Here is a 25,035-nt window from a genome sequence, read left to right on the forward strand (position 1 = left end):
ATTTTGAGACACAATAACAAGCAGTCTGCAGAAGTAACAAAATCGAGTTTCTTGCAAGCGGTACTATTCAGTATTCATCCATAAATAAATATTTTATAATATTTAATATTATTTGAACAATTAGTCTACTGGATTCACAGTTCATAGGTACAATTAGTTTTACTAAATTTAATTACATGATTAATTACTTAAGTTTGATATTTAACTTTTGAGTTTTAATATTACTTATTCTGTCAACTGCGAGCAATTTTGAAAGTGGACGACACTATAAAACTGGCAAGTAAGAAAACCGAAAACTATAATTAGTTTTATTACATATAGAATAATCAATTCAAGTTCATATGTACTAATTAGTAATATTGATTTTATATGAATAATTACTTAAGTTTGCTGAGTTTTTCTTTCAATAATTTTTTTTATCAAATTCGAAAATCCAAGCTTAATTTGTTACCTAGGCATGCAACGTAAACAATTTATTACTAGTATTACTTATTTTGTCAAATACAATAGTCAGTTGTTGACAACATATGCTTTAATTTAAAATTGGTTCAATGGGAGAAAGATATAAATAAAAAATTATTGGAATATCATTAACGGGGATAGAGTTAACTTCATTAAAAAAAACTTTAACAAAAATAAAATACGACTAACTTTTATGAATAATCACAAATGGAAATATATTTTTTATTTCAAGAGCGAAGTTCAAGATTAGCATAATTTCAATTCTATCCAATAAAAATAATTAATTACTGTTTTTTGATGACAAATTAATCAAGATCCACCCCAAGATTTCCAATTACTGCTAATTGTTGACAAAGTTGCCGGTTGATTTTGATGCGTGTGAGAAAAAACCCATAGATTGCTAGTAGTCGTTCAACACCTAATTAACATAAATTATGTAGTACTTTTTTCCAAATGTTGAAAAAAGTATGTTATCTAGGCAATTAATTATTCACGTAGGCTTGAGTTAAAGAGGTAAAATCTAAATCTATTTAAAGAGGTGAAATCTAAGTTAAATTTCATTGCAACCAAAAATGGAGAAGAGAATGGTCTCACTAATTACCACTCTTTTAGTGGTATTAGTGTCTCTAATTAGCTTCCCTTCCCAAACCACAGCCGATGATTATAAGTATGCTTCTCCACCGCCACCGGTGAAGAAATACTCGCCGCCACCTCCAAAGAAACCCTATGTCTACAAATCACCACCACCTCCACCACCGCCAAAGAAACCCTACGTATACAAATCACCTCCTCCACCGCCACCTCCCAAGAAACCCTACTACTACAAATCCCCTCCGCCACCACCGCCTCCTAAAAAGCAATACGAATACAAATCACCACCACCACCTCCACCTCCTAAAAAGCACTACGAATACAAATCACCACCACCTCCACCACCACCAAAGAAGCAGTACGAGTACAAATCACCTCCTCCTCCACCACCTCCGAAGAAACCATACGTTTACAAGTCTCCTCCGCCACCACCACCACCGGTTTACAAATACAAATCCCCTCCACCACCACCACCACCCGTTTACAAGTACAAGTCCCCACCGCCGCCTCACTACTAGGCAGTGAGGGAGATACATTGGAATTTTAATTAATATGTTTTGTGAAAATAAGGGACACTTTTTATTTCATATGTAGTGTTGTTGCATGGTAACATATATGCGTGATTTTACGTGTTCCATGTAATTGGTGTTTCTTTTGTGTGAGCTTTTGTTATTGTAATGTTTTTCACGATCTTATTCTTGAATAAATATAATTTCATGTCATCTTTTTTTTTCTAGCTATGGTTCATATAAAAAATTATTTTATCCTATAAAATAAGGACCATCGATGTAATTTATAAATTAGATAAGGGTTCCTAGTTAATTTAGATGAATTCACTAAGCATAAATGTAATTTGGAATTTTATTCCCGAACTATATATGTATAGGGTTTTGATCTATACAAAACTATATCTTAATACAAAAACGCAGAACAAAATCATACGTAGGACATTTTTAGGTCATTGTTAGTACGTTTATTATTAGGTCATTTTAATAAAGGATGACCTAAAATGATCTAAAAATGACATCAAACCCAAATTTTATAAAAATGACCTAAAATTGATTAATAATGACTTTCAATATTTTTAGTTAATTATTGACAATTAAACCACTTAATCATAGGGCCAAGATTTAGCGGCATATTTTTGGTTAATTAAAATCCATCCATGCATGCTTTTTTGGTTAATTAAAATCCATCCATGCATACTTTTTGCTAGGGAATATTGTAGAATAGTACGATTAATTACGCATAATGTAAATGTACGGGTGTTATTTGCCCTCTAGAACAATAATTCATTTACAAATTTTTATAGCGTATTGTTTTTAGTTGCCGGTGACAAAAGTACTATAAAATATAACAAATAATTCAATTCTCGAAAGCCGGTGAAATTTGTCACACGATAAAAAGAAGAAATATTTACCTCTGAATTAGAGCAAATCCACTTGTACATCTTCAATACCACTCGGATCGTAGAATATTCAATATTATCATATCAGTATATATTGAAGACTAATTCAATATAACAATATTTTTTAGGCGCGCGTTGTCTAGTTTATAACATGAGTTTTAACATTTTGGTATATAAATAGTGTAATAACAAGATCGATAGGTCAATTTTCAATTAAATTAAAGCTGATTCGGCCACTTTAAACGATGTCGTTGCAATTGTTTTAACTTCTACGTATATACATATTTTTTCAACAGTTAATTGTAATTTAACTATAAATAAAAAAAATATTGTAAACCAAGTTCTTGTTTTTTATACATCCAAAATTTGAAAATGACATTGTAAACTAAATAATAAGTAAAAGTTGTATTATTATACTACTATAATTACTACCCCTTTTTTGTAACAAAAAATGCTCAGTAAAATATGTTTATGGAGAAACACGGATTAGATGGTAAAATAATAACAAACTAGACAAAATACAAAAAGTAAAAAAATATGGAGCTCTCATATCAGATGTGATGTATAGTACTATTCATCCATGATTTAAAGACTTATTTTTACTCATTGCGAATTTTAATAAATAGTTTAATTTTATAAAAAAATAAGTATAAAAATTAGTGTAATGAGGGTCTGACTTTTATGTTACTATAAGTAATAAAATTTGAGTGTGATAATTTAGTGGATTTTGTATTCTACTTACCAAAAAAATGAAACTTGAACCGTGAATGTTCTAAATTAAATAGCAAAATAGAGTCATTATTTTCGAGATACTTGGTCCAAAATTGTTCTTGGATAAACGTGCACAAACCGAACCGGTCCGGCGGTTAACCGCTGGTTCGGGCCCGCCGGTTCATGAATCAGAACCGGCGGTTTGAACCGTCCGACGAGTTGCCGGTTAACGCAGGACGGTTCAGGGTCGGTGAAATCATGAACCGTGAACAGGCGGTTCAAAACCGGCGGTTCGGCGGTTTGAACCGCCGGTTCAACGGTTCAAACGGCTAACTCCATGGTAGGTTCGTAGGGTTTCAGAGTAGGGATCAGAAAAACCGGTGATTTCTGACGAAAACCGCCGATTCCGGGAACTTTTCAGGGATAGGGCCAGGGTGCGGCGCATAGGCATGCTAAATGGTCAGAAACCGGCAGTTTTGTGTCATAAAACCGTGGACTAAACCGTCGGTTTTGTGGTTGAACCGCCGGTTCGGCCGAAATTTGAAATTTGTTTTTTTATTTCTTCTAATTTACTCCTATAAATACCCCACTTCCCCTTTATTTCTCCTCACCCCATTCTTGTGTTAATAAGAATTTCTCTTCTCAATCTCAATTTCTCTATTCTCTCCTCATTCTCTCTAATTGCTCAAGTTGTTTACTAGTTTCTACTTACTACTATATTTGTTGTTGTGCTCGTAATTCATCACTTATACTCCATACATATTCCATCCATACTACTTTCATTTATCACTATGTCTTCTTCTCATGGTGGATCGGGCCGTGGTGATCGGGGAAAGGGAATTGCCCAAGATCAAAGTACTAGTCGTCCCTCAAAATCAAGGCGACCTAGTAGTCGAAAAATTATGGAAGAGGTTTCCCGAGTGCAGGCTGAAAGCATGCAAGTAAGTAATGAAAAATTAGTTTTCCAATTCATATTTCATAATTTCATAAAATTGAGTTCATAAATTTTTTTTGCGTTCATACTTATAAGTTATAACTTCAACTTATATAATATTTGTAGATATAAGAAGATCATAGGACCGCCATGCTACTCGCCGAAATGCAACAAGGTGGGGGTAGGGGAGGTGGTTCCCAACAAGCTGACGAGCTCGACGTTGCTATATCGTCGGACTCGGACACCAACGAGGATAGATCTCATTCTCGTATTCCGTCTAGCACCGGCGGAAATGAAGAGATGCCTCCCCCTCCACCCACTAACACGGCAAAAGCTTTGAAATCTGACATTTTTGTCAAACACTACAAGAAGGTCACGGTGGTGATTCCAAGTCCCCACGATCCGACCTCTCAAGAAGAGACATCGGCGTTTCATGCTTACTGCAACTATTGCGATAAAGTGTACAAATTTGCGAGTGGTGGAGGATATGGCACCCTCCGGCGCCATTTGGTGACGAAGCATCCGGTAGAATGCGGCACTACCTCTACCCAAACCCAACTCAACTTCCAACCCGGCGGATCGGGTTCGTCAGGTATGCCTCTATTTAAATATGATCAAAATTTTTTTTCTGATGTTATGACTCGATGGGCGGCAATGAAGCACTTTCCTTTTAACGTTTATGATGACCAAAAATTTGAGGTTACTATGCAAAGTGGTTTGAACGTAGCAATCAAGAGAATTGGTAGAATGACCGTGCAACGATCTACCGTTCGGCAATGTTTGGAGAAAAAGGTAGAATTATCACGTTATTTAGTCAACTTGGGCCACAGAGTGAACATTTGCTCCGATGTGTGGACGGATTGTTTTAACTGTCATTCATACATGGGCATTACGGTTCACTTTGTGGACAATAGTTGGACTTTAAACAGGCGTTTAATAGGTTTTAGAGAATTTGAAACTCCACACACTACACCCGAAATTGCTCCTTTGATTATACAAGTTTTTAATGAGTTTCAATTATGCAACAAGATATTTTCTATCGGTTTTGATAATGCAACTGCCAACACCGCAAGTATTGGCTATTTGATTGCGGCTTGTACACCGGTAATTGGAGGTAAGTATTTTCATCAACGATGCATTTGTCATATTTTAAAGTTATGTGTACAAGATGTGCTTGAATTAAGGCAAAAGCATGTTTCTCCTATTAGAACTGCAGTTAGATTAATCCATCAAAAGCCACCTATTGGCAAAGCATGGAAGAAATATTGCCATCAAAAGAATGTCAGGTATACGAATTTTACTATGGATGTGTCTCATAGATGGAATTCGACATATGATTGTCTGAATTCTACTTTGACACATAAAGATGCTTTATGTGATTTTTATAGAACCTATCCCGTTCATTATTTATATCTTTCGCATAGTTGTTGGGAACACAGTGTGGCTTTATTTAAATTGTTTAAAGATTTTAAAAATGCCACTGTTGAATTGTCGGGTGTTTATTACTGCACTGTTGTTCGTGTTTTAGAGCATTGCATGTACATATCCCTTGATTTTAAAACTGCAATGAAAAATGCTTTCTCTTCCCCTGAGCTAATGTGTGTCTTATAGTACATGATTGAAAAATGGCTCAAGTATTTCAGTGAGATTCCATCCGTGTTTTTTATTGCAAAGGTATTGGATCCAAAATGGAAATTAGCCGGTACCTCTAGGATTTTGGAGTTTTATTATAACAATTTGAGTTCAATTGATCTTGGCCCCCTTCAAGCAATCCAATCCGATACCAGTGAAGAATTTGGAGTAGACCTCTCAGAAACCTTTCAAATAACCCTCCCGGACCGGTCCATTGTCCAACAAACCTTCAAGTATAACTTGCGCGCTCTCTACACCGAATATGAAACCAAGTATAACAACACCCACCAAGTCAGAAGACCCCCCTCCTCCACAACATAACTATGGCTTTGCATTTCAAGCCGATTATGATGACCCCGACGCCGCGTCCCAACTAGCCGACCTATACAGCTACAGCACCGGCGGAAGGACCTCAGGTATGGTAAGTGAATTGGATTTATATTTCGATTCACTCATTTCATTTGGTGATGAAGGTCCTACTCCTCCCGCCTAAATCAACGTCCTCGATTGGTAGGGAACCCACGAGAAAGATTTTCCCATCCTTGCGTCAATGGCCAAGGAGATTTTCTCTGTTCCGGCTTCCACTGTAGCCGTCGAGTCCGCTTTTAGTGTTGGCTCGCGTGTGTTGGATGAATCAAGAAGTAAGCTCTCGGCAAAAATTATGGAAGCCGTGATGTTACTTGATGATTGGGCCAAAGCCGATGTCAGAGAACAAGAAAATGATTGGGATGATCGTCAGGAGGGATCACAAGATGAATTCACCGGGGATGAATCGTAGGCCAACCGTCAACCGCCGCCGGCCAAGCCAAATAGGTAAGTAAGGTAAGAGAACTACGTGGGCTTTGATTCCCTAATGCAAATGAACATTGGGGATACGTAGCCAACTCAACTTAAATTTTAAATTTAAGTTGAGTTCAAGTCCTTTTTCCTTTATTTCTTTTTTTCTCTTTTGTTCCTACTTTAAAAATATGCAAATACAATTAAATAATTGTATTTGTATATACTCTAGTCGATGAAGTAGATTTCTCTATACGGATAAATCAGGGAAACTTTTGACAATTCTACTCTAATTGTTGATTGTTAGACTAAAGTCAACATTTAAAGTTGAATTGCTAAAGGTGTCCTTAATTTAGTTATGTAGAAAGATCTCCTTCGCCGATTAAGAGTATATATATACTTATAAGTTTTTTTATATGAACTTCTACGTCTTTTTATCATTTGTAATTAGCTTTGTTGTTGACTAGTAGTCTCGTTTGTATTTAAATTTTTGTTTAAGACTTCAAGACTTCAAGGTTTTTTCGATTTATAATTGTTGTAAATGTGTAATTTCAATAAAATTGCAACTTTCATCGTATTTTTTTGAATTTTATTTACGCACATTTCATACATAAATAAATCAAATTAATGCAAAAAAAATTGCCGAACCGCTGAACCTGTCCGGAACCGCCGGTTCATGCCGAAAACCGGCGGTTTTAAACCGCCGCTTGAACCATCGGTTTTTTTGAACCGGAACCGGAACCGCCGGGACCCTTGGCGGGCCGGTTCCGGTTCATGCCTATCTTGAACCGTGAACCGCCGGTTCATGAACCGGAACCGGCGGTTCCGAACCGTTGTGCATGCCTATTCTTGGATCTCTCAGTATGAAGTAATGTGATGTTGAAACCGTTACGCTATTGAAGAAGCAAAGACTTGTTGTATCTAAATGTAAAGTAGAGAACAATTTAATTTGAGTCATAATCAATGATTTGTAGTTAGGGCTGGCAATTTTTGACACGACACGATAACACGACACGAACCGGCACGAAAATAATGGGTTTGGGTCAGAGCTTATTGGGTTCGTGTCCTTATCGGGTCGACCCGTTAAGGACACGAAAATTTCGTGTCGTGTTCGTGTCGTGTTCGTGTTATCCGTTAACAATACGTGTTCGTGTCGTGTCCGTGTCGTGTTCGTGTTATCCGTTAACAAATAATATTTTAATATTATTAATTCTTATTATTTTCATTTTTAATAGGTTTAACCGTTATTAGGTCGTGTTGTTATCGAGTCGTTATCGTGTCATCTCGTGTACGTGTTGTTATCGTGTCGTGTTGACCCGAATTGGTTCGTGTCGTTAATGGGTTCGTGTCGTGTTCGTGTCTGAGGATTTCGTGTCGTGTTCGTGTTCGTGTTTGAGGTTTTCTTAACGGGTCGTGTTCGTGTTTGCTGTTATCGTGTTCGTGTCGTTATCATGTCGACACGATAACGACCCGACACGCACGATTTGCCACCCCTATTTGTAGTGTATGTTGAATAAGACGTGGACCTATTGCATGACAATTAATGTTCATGGAAAAAAAGACTAAATAACAAATATATATAAATATACATATATAACCGTGTTGAATTTATAGTAGTATAACCTTGGATTGTCAATTTTATTGACTAACTATTTTGAAATAAAGTTATTCTTATTCTACAAGAAAGAGAAAGGCCGTGGATATTACAATTACAAAACAATTTTATAATTATTGACTAACGAGTTTTAAAATAACACAATGAGTATGTGCTTATAACTATGCATTCATAATTATTTCGGTAATAAAAATAAAAAATGTGTTAGAGTACATGTGCAGTTAAAAAATATATCTAAAAAATTTGGGATAATATAATTGCAAAACAAAATTCATTGAGAAGACGTGTTAATTCGTTTTTCAATATCTTCTTTAATTTAATTTTGTTAATGTTTTATTATAGTTTTAGATTTTTTTAATTAAAATGGAGAAATTTCCTAACAACTTGGTTGCATTTGTGCGCTATCGAAAATTTTGGGGTAAGTAAAGAAGAAAAAGCAGCAATCATCTTTAATTTCCTATTCGTCTATATAAAACCAAAGACGTATGGTTAAATTTTTAGTCCAAAGCCAACCCTTACATATTGAAATTCCAATAATTTTTCCAATTGCCTTATATTCAATGTGGGCCTTATATATTATTTTTAAACCAAACTAGAATTATGAATTATTGATTTCGTGTCATTTCATTGAAGAGTAAAGCCTTCACCATTTGGGAAATTAGAAAGTTTGACTACTTGAAAAGGACATAGTTGATGTTGCATTCCTATAGTACTAATTTTTATTGCACTAGTAGCGAAGGTAACGTGCGATTGTACGTGATTGGTGAAATTATAGCTTCAATTTAAATACCAAGAGAATTTTATCATTGCATGCGTGCACGCCATCATGTGTTTACTAAATCAATAATGTGTATGGTAAATATTTAAAATTTTGAGCAAAAAAGCTTTGCATAAAAATCCACTTTAAATCCACTCTAAATCAATAATCGTTTTACGTGTTTACTAAATCGTTTTACGTGTTTATTTAAATCCACTTTTGTTGTGACAAGTAAAAAATTGCAATAGACGTCTGACGCTGAAATTGACAACACAACAATATGCTTCGTAAAGCTCTCAAATAAATATATATCTAAACTTGTGCAACAAATGGAAAAATCAAAATGTAAGTAGCAGTATTAAATACCTCGAAGATTGGATCTAATTCAACCTTCAAAATTAGATTGAATGTGCTATTCTCTTTCTATAGTAGTAGAAAATCACCATATATAAATCATTCATATGGGGTGTTTCATCCATCATTCAAATTGGACACAAACCATATTCAATAAAACAAAACAAATATAAATTTGAATAATATTTGTGAAATCTATATTGTGACAGATTTGCATTCCTCAAACTGTGGAAAACACCCACTTTGTTTACAGGTAGAGAAATTGGTGTTAGCTTCCTATCCAAAACTGCATCCTACCAACTATTATGATTTATATTACAAATATACTTATGATTTTCCCAAAGAGAGTCAGTTCCATGTGTAAATATATATATCAGGGGCATTTACCTTTAGTGTGTGGAAAATTAAAGAAGCACTTACTCGTTAGATAGGTATCAAACCGTGTCGATTGTAGATATATATGTCAGGAGCCATCGGGTGCAGCATCTCGCGCATCCTGCAAATTTGGCAACACGTTATTCGCCAATGAGGTCGTTTTGTTGAATGAATTTATAAGCGCATACATTTACTTCTTGCTGGAGCGCCTCCATCTCACTTCTGATCTCACTGAACGAAGGGCGTTTGCTAGGAATGGCTTCCCAGCATCTCTGCATCAGGCTTAGTATTGTGGGGTGTGCATTTATCGGGAGTTCTGGTCGAAGACCCTAGCAAGTGTATAAGAAACACAAAGTCAATACAGAACTTTGCACATCTTAGAATCAAAGCCTAAGGATTAGACCATTGTTGTATAAGAATTCAATATTCCTATGTTCGATCAATTCAATAGCGTGTCACAGAAAGTAGATACGGACCTGTCTCACTCCCAAGGCGGCTTGTAGAGGAGTCATGTTATCATAAGGTACCTGTAATCGAACGAAAAGGAGGCAAGGATGAATAAAGACAAGTGATATTTGTGGACCATAACTTGTAAAGTTTTTGTTCTATTGAGCCTTTAATTTTGTAGTAGTACTATACTTTTAAGCTTTGCCCTTGAACTTGTTTATTGAAAATTCTTCAGAAATAGTTAAAAAGATTATAGAAACAAAAATTTAACATCACCTTGGCTGTAACAAGCTCCCAAAGAACAATGGCAAAACTGAACACATCTGCTTTTTTGTCATATGGTTCATGGTTTATAACCTGTATAATGAAAGATGGTAAGAAACTCCTAGTCGGAAAGAGCCTAGGTTGCATATAAAGACAGAACTTTTCGTATTATGGAAACCAATAACTCAAAAAATCAAAGAGACATAAAATAAATGCTCGAGTCAAGCTACATGTATGTGTTTTCTTGTACCTCTGGTGCCATCCATCGGTATGTTCCGGTCTCTGCTGTCATAACCCCACCATTGTTCTGGAAACGCGCAACTCCAAAATCTGCCACTTTAACAACCTTGAAACACATTATCGAACATATCAACAAAGCATAACTCTAGAGATAGCAAAAGGGCTTCAATAGTAAGGTTACAAAACAAAAGGTTGAAAGTTTAAATTTCTTAAGAATAACTCACATTGGAAGTATCCATAAGCAAATTTGCAGTCTTCAGATCCCTGTGAATAACATTCTTCTGATGTAGATACTCCATTCCTTTGCAGATGTCAATTGCGAACTTCAGCAACTGTGGGAGCTTGATCGCAGGATGATTCTTATGCAAATATTCATAAAGGCTCCCTCCGGGCATGTACTCTAGAAATGATATTGAGACGAATAAATCTTAGGGAAACTCAGCCACCAATACAAGAATGCCAAATAAATTTAATAAGATGTTAAGAGGCCATTTAGCAAACTCAACTCCCTGAAGAGTATGGTTATAGAAACGAAAATATTGAGCGATGCTAGCTAGTTAAAGTATGCCACTCTACTCTTCTTGAAAGGACTTTACCTGTCACTATGTATAAATGTGGCAACTTTGTGCAAGCACCAATGAAACGCACAACGTTGTCATGCTGTACCTGTCTGCATTCCAATAAAAGGGATTTATATGCAGATTTAGGATAAAATATCCCTGGTTTCGTAAAAACAACCCCGAACTACCTTAGAATAGCAATTTCCTGCTCAAACTCTGCCTGCAGAGAGTTATTCAAATGCTCAGATTTGAGGACCTTCACAGCAACGTCTTCGCAAAGATATACTCCACGATACCTTGTCAATGAGAATACTAGAGACGTAAGCACTAGGAAAAATATGGGCCAACATAAATCAACAAATTCTAATGAGCAGCAGCATTGAACTAACAGATCTCCACAAGATCCAACTGCAATTTTCTCCCCTGTCTTCAGCAATCTCCAATCGATTTCCCAATCCTCCGAATTTCTCTGTGCAACAATATCGTCCAAAATTGACTGGGATCGCGAAGAACCAGACCACGATCCCTTGATAATTGAAAGGAGGGGATTTGTGAGGCAACATTTACCACTAGCCATTAACAATAATGCTATTCTTGTATAATAATTGGATGACCATATGAAGAGTAAACCGTAAGAGCCAATCAATGCATGGTAACAGACAGAAGAATGGCACTGAATTTAAACATATCAACTTTCAAAGTGTTGTTATGGGAAAACAAGATAATAATTACCTCACTCTCAGAAATTGCTTTTCTCATCATGTTGTACAAACCTTCTGTATCCTAATCATAGTATTGCAGAAGTCAAAAAACCCAACAACATAAAATATGCCGCATCTCACAAGCTCTTAAGCAAGATACCTCAGAATGCCATCCATCGAAAACAAATACGTCTAAGGAGTAGCCATCTGTTGTTGAAAAAACATGAGCTTCGCGGATATTTAGTCCAGTATCAGAGAGCAAAGCAGATAGCTGGGCACAAGAAAATAAATAGTTGGGGTAAAATCAAAGAATATCTAGCAATAACACTGTAATTTTACCTGACTGAGAAGTTTTGGCTTGTCAAGCGCTGAAAATATTATCTCATGAATTGGTAAGTGTGATGCTTCCTCCCTGCAATGCATATGGATTTTCGGTCATCCTATTACCGCTTAGTTTACATATCTTCCTGGTAATGATAAAAGTAGCTCACAAACTATTGGTCCTAAACCATCTCATATGATCTTGACTTGGATCCACGTCACGGTTTTCATGTGAATTCTAGATTCAGCTGGACAAAAACGAGCCCTATATATGTTTGACCACTCGTAATTCTTAAAAGCCGAGCTCCGTGCATTTAACATAAGTTTCCAATCTAGATCAATTTGTCCCTCCATCAAATAACCGACTAATGGGTGGAAGTCTACATTAACTCCTACGATATCTCAAATGCTAATGCAAGTTTCATCTTTTTGAGAGTCTAAAAGTGGAAGAGAAAAAATCATGAAAGGGATTGCAAAACTACCTTAGTGCAAAATCTTCAAGAGAAATCTCCTTGTTTACAGCATTGGAATCCTTCCTAACATCCAGATTCAGATCCTCAAGCTTAGAAAAAGTCTCATAGTCACCCCCAGAATTCCTGTTCCCAAGCAAATTATACTGGAAGATCATGCCTTTACCAGGAAAAAAATAGTCTATAATCAATTCATTACCAACGGACCCAAAATCTCACTTACCTATCATTTGACAAGTGGACGCCATTATTGACACTATCGTCTAGAAATGAGGCAGGGAGAGCACTTGAAATCTGTTCTCCCTCAAAATCATCATCTCTAGTGCAAAAATTCTAAGCAGTATAAAAATGATAGTACATTAGATACATATCATGAAGTGAGATGCTGGCAAATTACAAAATTAGTGCAGATAAACGGCTCAAATTTGAGAGATGTGGACCTATGTCCTCATGAATGATAAAGATATTGTCAATAAAGCAGTAGTCGCGAAAGCAAAAGTATTATCCTAGAACACTCCCCTTTCTGAGGAACAACAATGAAAAAAAATTCTGGTATCTGGTATAACAAATAGTACCGGATACAAATCCCATCATTTTCAATGTTTTCATGCTTGGTTGGGGAAAACAAGCAAAATATCAATACTGTCTTTAATTCTTAACTTACTAAGTCACCGGAAAAACATAATATATCAAGAATGAAACAGCAAAATTCACTGACTTTTGTATGAGATTTTTTCTGCAGAATCATTAATAGTTTCCCTGCCCCCCACCACTCCCTTCTTTCTCTGTCAATCAATATAAAAATCAGCATCCATAAGCTTAAACTTGTGAGCTTCTGACTGCATCCTAATAATATCAAAACTATGAGCCACTAATGTTACACCCCTGAGGATGCGAAAGCACTTACAAACACTCCCGAGGATGCAAAAAATGGGGATCGGAACTGAGTAATAAAAAATGACAAATGTACCTCTAGAAAACGAATATGGAAAACAGGTTGATTGTCAGGATCTTTTGCACTAGCAAGAAGCTTCTGATGCAACAACACATCTTCCACCTTTTCCATATTGATATCCAGTCCATAGCTGAAACACGCAATAATATGAAATCATCTAAGTCACAGCACCAGATGGACATAACAGCAACTAAGAGAACATATCAAACAATAAACTAAACGATTGACATAACCAAGTGGAGTATCTGTTAAACCTGAGATAAACTCCAAAAATCCTGATTCCCGACCTCCTCTATAAACACCAAACTCTAGAAGAATGGTACAAACTGAAATTTCTAAAACACCAAAATTGTAAATGTCAAGCTCAATGTGAAAGCATGCTTCTCAATTCACATAACAAAGTATCTGGAAAGTGTTAAGCCTAAGTTAATCAATCTGTATACATATCAAAATGGAACAGAACATCAAACTCTAGAAGAATCACAGTCCCACATACAACTGAAATCCCTAAACCGCCAAAACTGTAACTGAATTATTCAAAACACATAACACACTTATATTGTATGCATAAAGAGAAGAAGATTGTTTTCCAAAATCTGACAGTAGTATTAACAAGAAACCTTGTAGGCAGGCGACTGAAGTGAGCTTCCAAGAGGTGGAAGAAATCAGGATTGGTAATCGCCTCCTCATGTCCATTCTGAATCAGGCGATTGTAAACATCATTCCTGATCACATCGTTGTTTGCGCTGCCGTAGTAGCTCCGAGGCGGGGAGGAGCTCTCCCCTACTTCCTCGGCGAATTCCATGTCCGTACAGAAATGTAAAAACAAGAAGGGATGACCGTTTAAGCGAGTTCCATCGGAACGGTATCTTTGATTCGCAACGATTGGTAGAATCTTAAAAAGAAGAGGTAGGGATTGGGTGAATTAGGAAGGAGGAAAGAGTAAATTGATCCGCCATTACTGTAGCAGACACAGGATTTGTCGGAAGAGAGAGAGGTAAAATTTCCAAGGTTTTTGGTTTCTAAGTTTGAGGAATGTCAGTTTTGGTTTTTGGACAAAGACTGGTGAGGAGACTGACCACTACCTGGTCCTGCTTCATTATAATACTGTGTGTTTGTGTGTGTGGGGCTTGGGAGAAAAAAGGGAATGGGAGTGGATAGGCATAGGCTTATGGTTATGGATATGTAATAAAATAAAAATTAATGGATTTATTACATAAAACCAAAAATGCAGGGGCAGAATACAGACCAATGACACGTGTACAAGATCGTTTGATCACAAAAATCACACAAATCACAAAATCACTAATCTACCATAGCGCCAGCATTAATTGGACAAGTGAATGACTTCAAATGTACAAATCACCTCGGATATTATTTTTTTCAAAACGAATACATAAAATGAAATACATCTCTTAATTACAGTGATTGAAAAAAAAAATAATACTATACAATTCATGAGAAAAAAAAGTAGCAGTACTTCATAATTCACAAAAGATTTTGCAATCTCGAGAAGATTTTTCAAAATAATTTTGGTAATACAGTCAGTACGTCGATACATTATGGGCCTAACTCAAACTTGAGTCATCTTGGGCCGACTGCATTAGTTTGGCATTGTTCACTTGGGGGTGAAACCTATCTGCATGAATTTATTTATGGGTCGCCCCTCAAACTAGTTGAAATTGGTCTAACACTAATACGTGCTTCCGATTTTTTTCACTCATCCGACATGGGATAATTTGTAACCCAACTAGCTCAATAAATTAATTTTGTCTTACTGTTTCTATTGAAGAGAGCATCTTTATCTTTCGATGGTTTCATTAGTTAACGTGGTAATCATGTTTTTGATTCTTGATTATAACATTATCATGTTATTTGAATAATAAAATGCTATTATTATTTGTTACTAGTAGTAGTAGTTAGTACTTAATATTTATTGTTGTGCAGTGCAACTGTGTGCAAGTGCACGTAGTTTTCAAGTTGAAATATGACGTCGAAACACCAAAATCTTCCAACACTTTTTGTTGCGTTAAACTCAATATTCGCTAAGTAAATCCATGTTAATAAGTAATAGTAATCCACAAACTAAGTAAAAAGATATCAACGAAATTCAAACTTAAAATTTTTAGTGTGTTAACTTAATGGTAGAGTGGTTAATATTCGTGGACAAATGTTTCGGTTTCAAGTAGACCATGACACACAAATGTGTAATAATTACATCTATTCTATAATATTTTGCACATATTTGGAGTTGGAACTTAGACCTTTATTCAATGTTGAAATTCAAAATTAATTGAAAACTTTTGAAGTTGAGGCTTATTCTCTCATGTTGTCAATAGAGCAATTGAATCAGAATGTAGAGAAACAAATTTTACGGATGGATTGAATTCTCCGATCATTAAATAAAATAATGGCAATAGGATGGAGTCCACTTCCAATGTGACATTGATTGGATTAAAATTGAGAAAAAGAGGGAAATGCCCAAATTTGTTGTGCTAATAATGGGCCCTATGAAGATTCTACATCTAGTGGATTCGAAATTAGACAAAGGTGACATAGGTTGATAGTGATGGAAAAAAGATTTATTCACATATATTATCGTCATTCCTATAGTAAAAGGCTACCTTAAGTAAGTCATGTCATTATTCAAATTTGGATTCATGAATCCTCGTCAAATTTCCATTTACTCTTTACTTTACTCATATAATAATAACAATAATAATAATAATAACAATATGTCATGTATTGAGAATCAAATAAAAATTGTTACATCATTGATCATGAAAATCCCATGCATTCCTTTTTTTTATCATTGTAGTAAAGTGACTTCGAGAAATGGGTATTAAATACGAAGAATGTGTATATCTAAATTTAGAAAGGTACAATTGCTTTATGAAAGTAATTGTTAGGAAATAAACATTGTCACTGGCCTAATATAGAATGTGAGATGACTGAGAATATATTCGGTTACATTATTGGGTGAAAATGATATACTGATTACTGTCTGTTAAAGTTTTATATATTTTATTTTCAGATTTTGAATATCCTACCTATAAATTAATTAATATTGGGTATTTTGGAGTATTTTCCGTGTCATTTTCTTGCATAATTAAGTAAAGAGGGAACATCATTTTTGGTCCACGAACTTTGCCAAAGTATCATTTTAGGTCCGTGAACTTTGAAAATATCATTTTAGGTCCGTGAACTTTGAGTTAGTATCATTTGAGGTACTTTTTACTATTTCCAAGTTTTTTTGGACGAAAATACCCTCAATACCTTAAAGTGTATATATTTTTAATAAATTTATCATATATTCATATTTTTTTATAAATATCTTTACAATATATTTTTAATAAATTTTCTAAATATAATTTGACCTTAAATATTATCACTTAATTTTGTGACATGCAAGTAAAATTGCTTCTTCAAATTTTTATATTAATTTTTTAAAAAAATTGAATAAAGAACTTTCTTTAATAATAAAAAATTGAATAAAGATCTTTTTATAAATATCTATAGAATATATTTTTGACAAATTTTCTAAATATAATTTGACCTTCAATATTATCATTTAATTTTGTGACATGCAAGAAAAGATCTTTATTCAATTTTTTATTATTAAAGAAAAGTTCTTTATTCAATTTAAAAAAATTAATATAAAAAATTGAAGAAGCAATTTTACTTGCATGTCACAAAATTAAGTGATAATATTTAAGGTCAAATTATATTTAGAAAATTTGTCAAAAATATATTGTAAAGATATTTATAAAAAATTATGAGTATATAATAAATTTATTAAAAATATATACACTTTAAGGTATTGAGGGTATTTTCGTCCAAAAAAACTTGGAAATAGTAAAAAGTACCTCAGATGATACTAACTCAAAGTTCACGGACCTAAAATGATATTTTCAAAGTTCACGGACCTAAAATGATATTTTGGCAAAGTTCGTGAACCAAAAATGATGTTCCCTCTTAAGTAAATGAATCAATTACGGGTATCATTTTCTTGCAAAAGAAACCATATTTTTTATAGTTCTTACATCTGGACCTAGCTCCATACTTCAGTGGTATACTAATAAAGCTATTTGTACTTCTAATTATAAACATGCGTTACAAGATTTGACTTTGAATTCAAAATTTGATCTAGTCTTCGTATGATAATTCTTAACAATGAAGTGCAGTTTAGTTGATAAAACACTTATCATCCATCTAATTGATTGACGGTTTAAGTAATTCAGAAGGTATATAGGAAACCATTATTGATCATCTTTTAAAAATATGATAAATCTCACACAAAATTTCCCATAGGAATCATTAGATTTGGATGATCTGATTTTATGATTGAATATGTATTATATTCAATTCATGAGATTAAAACTCACAAGATAAGAAGTCATAGCCACCCCTCTAACAAAAATAATCCTGGCTTCAAATTAAGGACAAAGTAAAAATAAAAGTATTTGAGTAAATTAGTAATTATATGCTCATATGTATTAAAACTAAAATTTTTATTTGTCATAATTCAATGTTTACTTGTCCTGTATTATATCATGCTACAAATTATCAAAGCAATCGAATGATAGATTAATATATTTTTCTCATATCAGTGACACAATAGTTGGTGTCCTTAATCACGCCATCACAATAAAGTTATAGCTCTAACACAATAAGTCAAAATAACATTATACCAATACACCATTTGTCACACCTAAATATAATAAGTGTACCAAGTATTGTTCAAAGAAGACTTGATCTAACTATTTGATTGGACAATTATTTTTATCCACGTGAGTAGGATCCAACTCTAGGTCGTGTGCACTTAGAAGAGAATTGTGCCTTTCCTGAAAGAAAATGCTTTAATTTAAGAAAGTAGTAATAAAATATTAGTAATAATAATAATAATAATAATAATAATAATAATAACCTCACTTCCAGGTATGATAAATATAATGTGAAATGATGCAATAAAAATAGGATATAAATATGGAGTTTTAAGAGGATGATGCAATAAAAAAGAGGATTATCAGGATGAACCCACTCCGGAAGGAGGACGAGGCGCTGGAAGCTCCAGGGCATTCGACGCCGTGGAGGAAGAGGCGGAGGCGGCCGAGGAGGAGGATGTAGGCCGGCATCCGTACAGCCGCAAGGACACGATGGTTGTGTACAACGCCTAGATCAGCGTCTCGTACGATCCCATCGTCGGGAATCAACAAACCCGGAAGTGCTTCTGGGAAAATGTCATCGAGACCTACAACGAGATTAAGCCGAAGGGGTCTCGCCGCCGCACATTGAAGATGCTCCACGCTCACTTTGACCGAGTCGACAGAGAGGTCAAAAAATTCTGGGGCATCTACAAGACTGAAGCGGCTCATTACCAAAGCGGAGCCACGGGAGCCGACATTCTGAGATCGGCTTTGCGAGTTTATTTCGTGACACCGGCAAAGAATTCAAACATATCGATGTTTGGGAGGTCGTCAAAGACGAGGCAAGGTGGGCCGGCGGTGTCTAGTCCAGCACGGGCTCGACCTCGAAGCGCACGAAGCACACAGCGGGTGGCCAATACTTGTCTAGTGGAGGCGGTTCAGGCAGCGCCGCACAAGAGGTTGCCTCGCAGGAGGTTGAGGGCACGGCGGACGATGCACGGGGTCCTCCAATGGGCGTCGTCGGCCGCAAGGGACCAAGGCGGCGAAGACGGCTAGAGGGAAGAGGGGCCAAGGCGAATCAAGCCAGACAGGCTCCCAAGGGCCGTTCTCTTCCTTAATGTCCATGTACTTAACCGCCACGATGGCGGACACTTCTCGCATAATGCCTACCCAATTTCAATCCCATCATGTCGACATTGTGTATCCGGCGGGACAACTTGGTGTTCCGCCTCCGGGGGATGATTCGCCGGCGGAGTAGTTTTTATAATTTCTATAATATTTTAAATTATGTTTTTTTTATTTATTTTTCCATGAATTTAATTAAGTATTTTTTTAGATTTTAAGTTGTACTTTTTATTTTATTTAATGAAGTGTGTTTTTATTAATTGACTTTATTGAAAATAAAAATATAAAATGAAATTGAATGAATAGTTAAGGGATGAGATGGTTAAGAGACGAATAAGAGATGGAGGATTGCAGGTTCTGTCTCTTAGTTAAGAAATGGAGTGAAAAAGTACAGTGGAACCCATGAATAGTTAATAGATGAGACGGTTAAGAGACAACGTTGTGAATGGCCTAAAAACTGTGGAGTAGTATATCTAAATTATTTAATTAAATCACTGTTTACTTTGATCAATTAGTCAATTTGGGATATTTAAACAATAAATTAAAATTGATGTGACAAATACTGATACGCCATGGGATACGGATTTGGACCAATATACTTTAGTATTTAATCTGTCTTGCCATAAGCTTTTGTTCAAGACTCGTACAAAATGTTATGCCCCTCTGCTATATACTTTATCTTTCCTATATACTCTATAACCCATTTTGGACAATTTTTTATATCATAACCCATATCTATTGAACAGCCAAACTTAGATACCTTTGTACAAGTTTCCCCAATTCTTAAGAAAGCCTAAAACTAAATGGCCAAGAAATATGAACTAGTATAGTATACTAAATATTCAAGCCTTTTTGAAAACAATATAGGCAGATTCTATAGAGAGATCTAAAGAGGCCAAGGTACCATAAGTTTCTCATTTTCTATCTCCCTACTCTAATTCTTTTACTTGAGCAATTTTTAGGAACTGTGGAGTGACTTTTTATGAGGGAAATAAAGGGAGGACAATTACAATGTAAATAATCAAAAGCCGGCAGTTTCGTAATATCATTCAAGTGAGAAAACAAAACACAAAACGAACCCATAACCATTATAGTACGGAATGCACATTTCGTGCAACGAGAAACCAATGCCACTTCAGTGGGAATTGGAAAACCACCACACATGCTATAGTAACTCAGAAGGTCTTGACTCTTGATGTGTCTTAAGAATGGTTCCATTAGTTATAAAAGCATAATTGTATGACCTTGACTGAGTCGATCAAAATCATCCGGATGGATCCATAACAGAAAATCATGTAGACAGAACCAACCATATTTGTTCCTATAATTCTTAACCATCTATAGGGAAAACGAACATAAAACAATCCAATGATCCATAAGTTCTAGATGGATAATTGTATAGACAGAGCCAACCAAATTAGTTCCTAGAATTCTTAACCATCTATGCGGAACAAACATAAAACGATCCAATGATGCATAAGTTCTAGACAGATAATCATATAGACAGAGCCAACCAAATCCATTCCTATTATAACTCTTAACCATTTATAGGGAAAACGAACATAAAATCACCAAATGGATCCATAAGTTCTAGGCAGAGCCAACCAGTTTCGTTCGTAGAACTCTTAACCGTTTATAGGGAAAACGAACATAAAATCACCCGAATGGATCCATAAGCTCTAGGCAGATTAATGTCTGGACAGAGCCAACCAGTTTCATTCATAGAACTCTTAACCATTTATAGGGAAAACGAACATAAAATCACCCAAATGGATCCATAAGTTCTAGACAGATAATTGTCTAGACAAAGCCAACCAGTGTCATTCCTAGAACTCTTAACCATTTATAGGAAAAACGAACATAAAATCATCCGAATGGATCCATAAGTACTAGACAGGTATCAACCAAATTCGTGCCTAGAATTCTGAACCATATATAGGGAAAGAGAACATAAAAATAAGCTTGGCATATCCATCTCCGTGCAACAAACAAACCAACTGCTTCCTCAACAATAATAACTGTAGTTTTACCAAACTTACAGCTAGAATTCTGAATCCCATCAAAACAATTTGTAGTTCCAACCCTCAACAGCCAACATTCAACACAAGAAATTCAAGCCTCTAGTATCTCCCATAAATAAATAAACATGATCATAACAATAACATTGATAATACTACAACACATTGTATTCAAGCCATTCAATATCCCAAATCATCATAATCATGTATAGCATAGCAAGATTAGAAAGAAAGTGAAAATCTTTCTGACCTACAAAACAACATCGAGCCTGGCCTCAAACACGAATCCACGGGAGAGGACATCTCCGCTCCCAGGCACGCCATCCACCCACCGCCACGCGTTCTTGCCGTCCCCAAACTCCTCCCAGAGCGCCAACCTCCCGACCCTCTTAGCCGAGAAACACACCCTGTTGCCCCCACCAAACACCTTGAACTTACTACTCTCCACGAAACACCTATACATCTCCAGCGGCATTCGCCCAGCCTCCTCCCACTCCAAGGTGTCCAAGTCCAGCCTCAGCACCAAGATCGTCGTGCACGCGCTCTGCAGCGCGTAGGAGCTCTTCAGCCCCCCCACCATGTACACCTTCCGATCGCTCCCAGCCTTGACGAGCCGCGGCCGCTTCAGAATGTCGAAAATGTCACCCCACTCGCGCCTCTCCAGCCTCACCCACTGCATTGCCTTGTCCGTATCCACAATCCTTCCCTTGAACATCGCCCACTGCGACCTCCACGGAGACCCCACGTCGCATAGGGTTAGGATGAAATCGGAGACCAAGACAGGGCTGCGGGGTTTGGAGGGTAAATTGGAGGAGAATTTGAGCCAATTGGGGGTGAAATTAGGGTTTCCATTTTGAGAGTAGTAGAGAACGGCGAGCTCGGTGAGGACGAGGACGGCGCTGAGGGAGCCGGCAAGGACGGCGCCGTGGCGGGACCAGGCGGAGCCGAGCTGGGGGAGGGTTTTGAAGCGGGCGGTGAGGGGGTTGCAGACGACGAGGGCTTTTTGGGGATTTTGGGGGGAGGAGGCCCAGAGGTAGAGGAGGCCGTTGGAGGAGGTGATGGGGTGGAGGCCGGCGAAGGGGAGAAAGGAGAGGGAGAATTTGAGCCACTGATTGGCGGCGGGGTCGAAGGAGTGGAGGGTGAGGAGGGTGGAGACGTGGCGGTGGGAGGTCTTGAGGGCGAGGAGGGGGAGGGAGCGGGATTGGCTGCGGAGGAGGTGGAGGAAGGAGGCGGAGGAGAGAGCGGCGCGGAGGGCTTTGCAGACGCACTTGGCGGCGGCGATTTGGCGGAGGGGGAGGTGGCAGAAGATCTGGTGGAGGGTGTCTTGGGGTAGATTGTTGAATGGGGAGGATTCCATGGCGGATCGGCGGCGGAAGCAGCAGAATCTTTCGTCGGAGCGGAGAGAGACCAATTCAGTCGGTTTGTTAATTTGGGTGTGGTGGAATTGGTGGGGTCGGTCGACAATTGGGCTAATTTTTAGTCAAATTAAATTGTCGTACGTATTTTGTTGCCTTCTTTATTTTATTTGGTTTTATGATTCAATGCATTTAATCCTGTTGACATGTAGTATAATAATGCAAATGGAGGTTAAATATCTAATATTCAAACTTCAGAAGAAACTAGTTTATTTATATTATGAAAGGTAAGTGGTAGTTGGCATCAATCCAATTACAGGATTAATTTTTTTTTATAAAGAGTTGCAGATTTTTTCTATCGTTTAGGGTGTCCACAATGGGGGAGCCGCGGCCCCCCATTGCAAAGGCCGAGAGCCGGGGCGGAGAGGCGAGAAGCGTGGCTGAGCCACGGCCGCGGCCTTCACGCGGCTGAGCCGTGTGAGCCGCGGCCCTCCCATTGCAAGCGCCGCGAATCGCGGCTGGGCCGCGGAATATAATTTTTTTTTTTTCGAAATTTTTTTATAAATATACACTCTCATTTCCATTTTTTCACTTCATTCTATACTTCAAATCCCTTCATTTTACACTCTCAAACACTACAAAAAATGCAAGGTGGAGATGGTAATTCCTCGGGGTATGGAGACTCGGGATACGGCAACTTCCCCAATCAGACGTGGAGTCCGCACTCGCCCCAATTCCGGGTCCAGCCATCCCAGCAGAGGAACTTGGTTCGCCAACCATCGGGGTTCGGGGACTACCGACCGAATATGGACGCGATCAACAACCCATCCCAGCAATTCCAATCAAAATTATTATGTTGTGTTTTTAAAATATTTTCATTGTAGAATTTTCCCCTATTAATAGTACGACGAAAATTTGTCTCTACTTCTCTCTTTATTAAATTATTTTTATTATCCAAATTATTAATCTACTAAAATTTAATAACATTAAATTAAATTAAAAATAACATTAAAAAAAGCAAAAAAAAAATTAACATTTTAGAGGGCCACATTTGGTGGCCCTTTGAATTTGCATTGACTTTTTTACATTTGCCATTACAAAGGCCACATGGGAGCCACAATTGGTGGCCGGGCCACAAATGGTGGCCTTTGAAGGCCACCATTGTGGACACTCTTACATATACTACTACATGTTTAAGATATTTTCCAACGTCAAATCATGTGATAACATATACACTACTAAGAGCGTCCCCATCCCATCTTGCCGACAAGCACAGAGATGGGTCCGGACCCACTTTTACTCCATGTCCTTAGACAAGAGCACAATATCCACATTCGTACTCTTCCGCAAGAACAAACTCAAGGGTCTCATCATTCTATTATTCAATTTAAATAAAAACATTTCCACAATATTAAAATGCATTAAAATTACCCGAAATACTATTACAAATCATAAAAAAAATAAAAATTACATAATTAAAATTCTAAAAAATAAAAATTACATAATTAAAATCCTGAAAATTAAAAATTACATAATTAAAATCCTAAAAAATAAAAATTACAAAATTAAAGGCTAAAAATACCCCCGCGGAAGACTATTCATCCGGCTCTACCCCCAATGTTCTTTGGAGACCCCGTATCATTGTCACATGCGATCGAAGTTGCTCGGGGGTCATAGTTGATCTATCGGCCAAATTGAGTTGGGCCAAAACCCTCACAACGAGTTGGTGGGGGTTGAGGTGGCACAAAGGGAGCGGGAGCGGGGTGGATGGAGTCGCGGCGCGACGGCGGTTGGCCGTCAACTTCTTCCTTCCTTGCGGCCGGTGTTGGGAACTACTCGGGCCGGCGTCGGGGCTACCCAAGTTAGCTCCGGCGAGCTAGGTGGACACCTCATCGGAGCCGGCGTCGGATAGGGATACCGACCTCGACCGTTTACCGGAGGAGCTAAAGGAGGATGATACGCCTCCCCTATACTTCGGATGCACACGCACCTCCTGTCAAACATTGAGGTACTTGAACGGTTTGTAGTGTTGAGATTGATAGGTCGCCAACGCAACACTGATGATGTTGACCTCGCTTCTGCCGCTCCCCGCCGACCGCTCTTCCTGGAGGTAATACTCTTGGAACTTTTGGATTTCTTCGTTGGCTCTGTATATGGCATTGCGCACCATACTCTCGTTGATCTCGATTGTTCCAGCTTGCGGGTTTTGATTGTACCGGCGACAGATGCGCCATAAAAAATGGTCCCCGAATTGGTTTGTGCCAATCTCCGGATCTTCGGAGATAGATAAAAACGCTTTGAATAATTGATCCATCTC

General features: G+C 37.1%; 3 protein-coding genes across 4 annotated transcripts; 1 reads left to right on the plus strand and 2 right to left on the minus strand.

Annotated features, from left to right (window-relative positions):
* Positions 1 to 1,034: 1,034 nt before the first annotated feature.
* On the plus strand, positions 1,035 to 1,571 carry LOC121763443 (extensin-3-like). The gene has a single exon (XM_042159457.1). The coding sequence runs from the start codon at positions 1,035 to 1,037 to the stop codon at positions 1,569 to 1,571; it is 537 nt and encodes a 178-aa protein (XP_042015391.1).
* Positions 1,572 to 9,390: 7,819 nt separating this feature from the next.
* LOC121760287 (serine/threonine-protein kinase STY46-like) lies at positions 9,391 to 14,712 on the minus strand. Of its 2 annotated transcripts, XM_042155953.1 has the most exons (17): positions 14,195 to 14,326; positions 13,829 to 13,909; positions 13,590 to 13,704; positions 12,843 to 12,952; positions 12,632 to 12,745; positions 12,168 to 12,240; positions 11,989 to 12,099; positions 11,860 to 11,910; positions 11,517 to 11,653; positions 11,316 to 11,423; positions 11,164 to 11,237; positions 10,792 to 10,967; positions 10,578 to 10,673; positions 10,340 to 10,420; positions 10,093 to 10,143; positions 9,805 to 9,945; positions 9,391 to 9,737 (listed from the first exon to the last, which is right to left on the minus strand). In XM_042155953.1, the coding sequence occupies exons 3-17, from the start codon at positions 13,683 to 13,685 to the stop codon at positions 9,705 to 9,707; spliced, it is 1,452 nt and encodes a 483-aa protein (XP_042011887.1). In that variant the 5' UTR covers positions 13,686 to 13,704; positions 13,829 to 13,909; positions 14,195 to 14,326; the 3' UTR covers positions 9,391 to 9,704. The 2 variants fall into 2 exon arrangements, with proteins under 2 accessions (XP_042011887.1, XP_042011880.1); XM_042155946.1 differs by lacking the exon at positions 13,829 to 13,909 and having other exon boundaries at positions 14,195 to 14,712.
* Positions 14,713 to 18,208: 3,496 nt separating this feature from the next.
* LOC121760299 (SKP1-interacting partner 15-like) lies at positions 18,209 to 22,849 on the minus strand. The gene is made up of 2 exons (XM_042155963.1): positions 21,614 to 22,849; positions 18,209 to 18,418 (listed from the first exon to the last, which is right to left on the minus strand). Exon 1 carries the CDS (start codon positions 22,718 to 22,720, stop codon positions 21,614 to 21,616), a length of 1,107 nt encoding a protein of 368 aa, XP_042011897.1. The 5' UTR covers positions 22,721 to 22,849; the 3' UTR covers positions 18,209 to 18,418.
* Positions 22,850 to 25,035: the final 2,186 nt, after the last annotated feature.

This window comes from Salvia splendens, chromosome 2 (assembly GCF_004379255.2).
Source record: "Salvia splendens isolate huo1 chromosome 2, SspV2, whole genome shotgun sequence".
Classification (NCBI taxonomy): domain Eukaryota; kingdom Viridiplantae; phylum Streptophyta; class Magnoliopsida; order Lamiales; family Lamiaceae; genus Salvia; species Salvia splendens.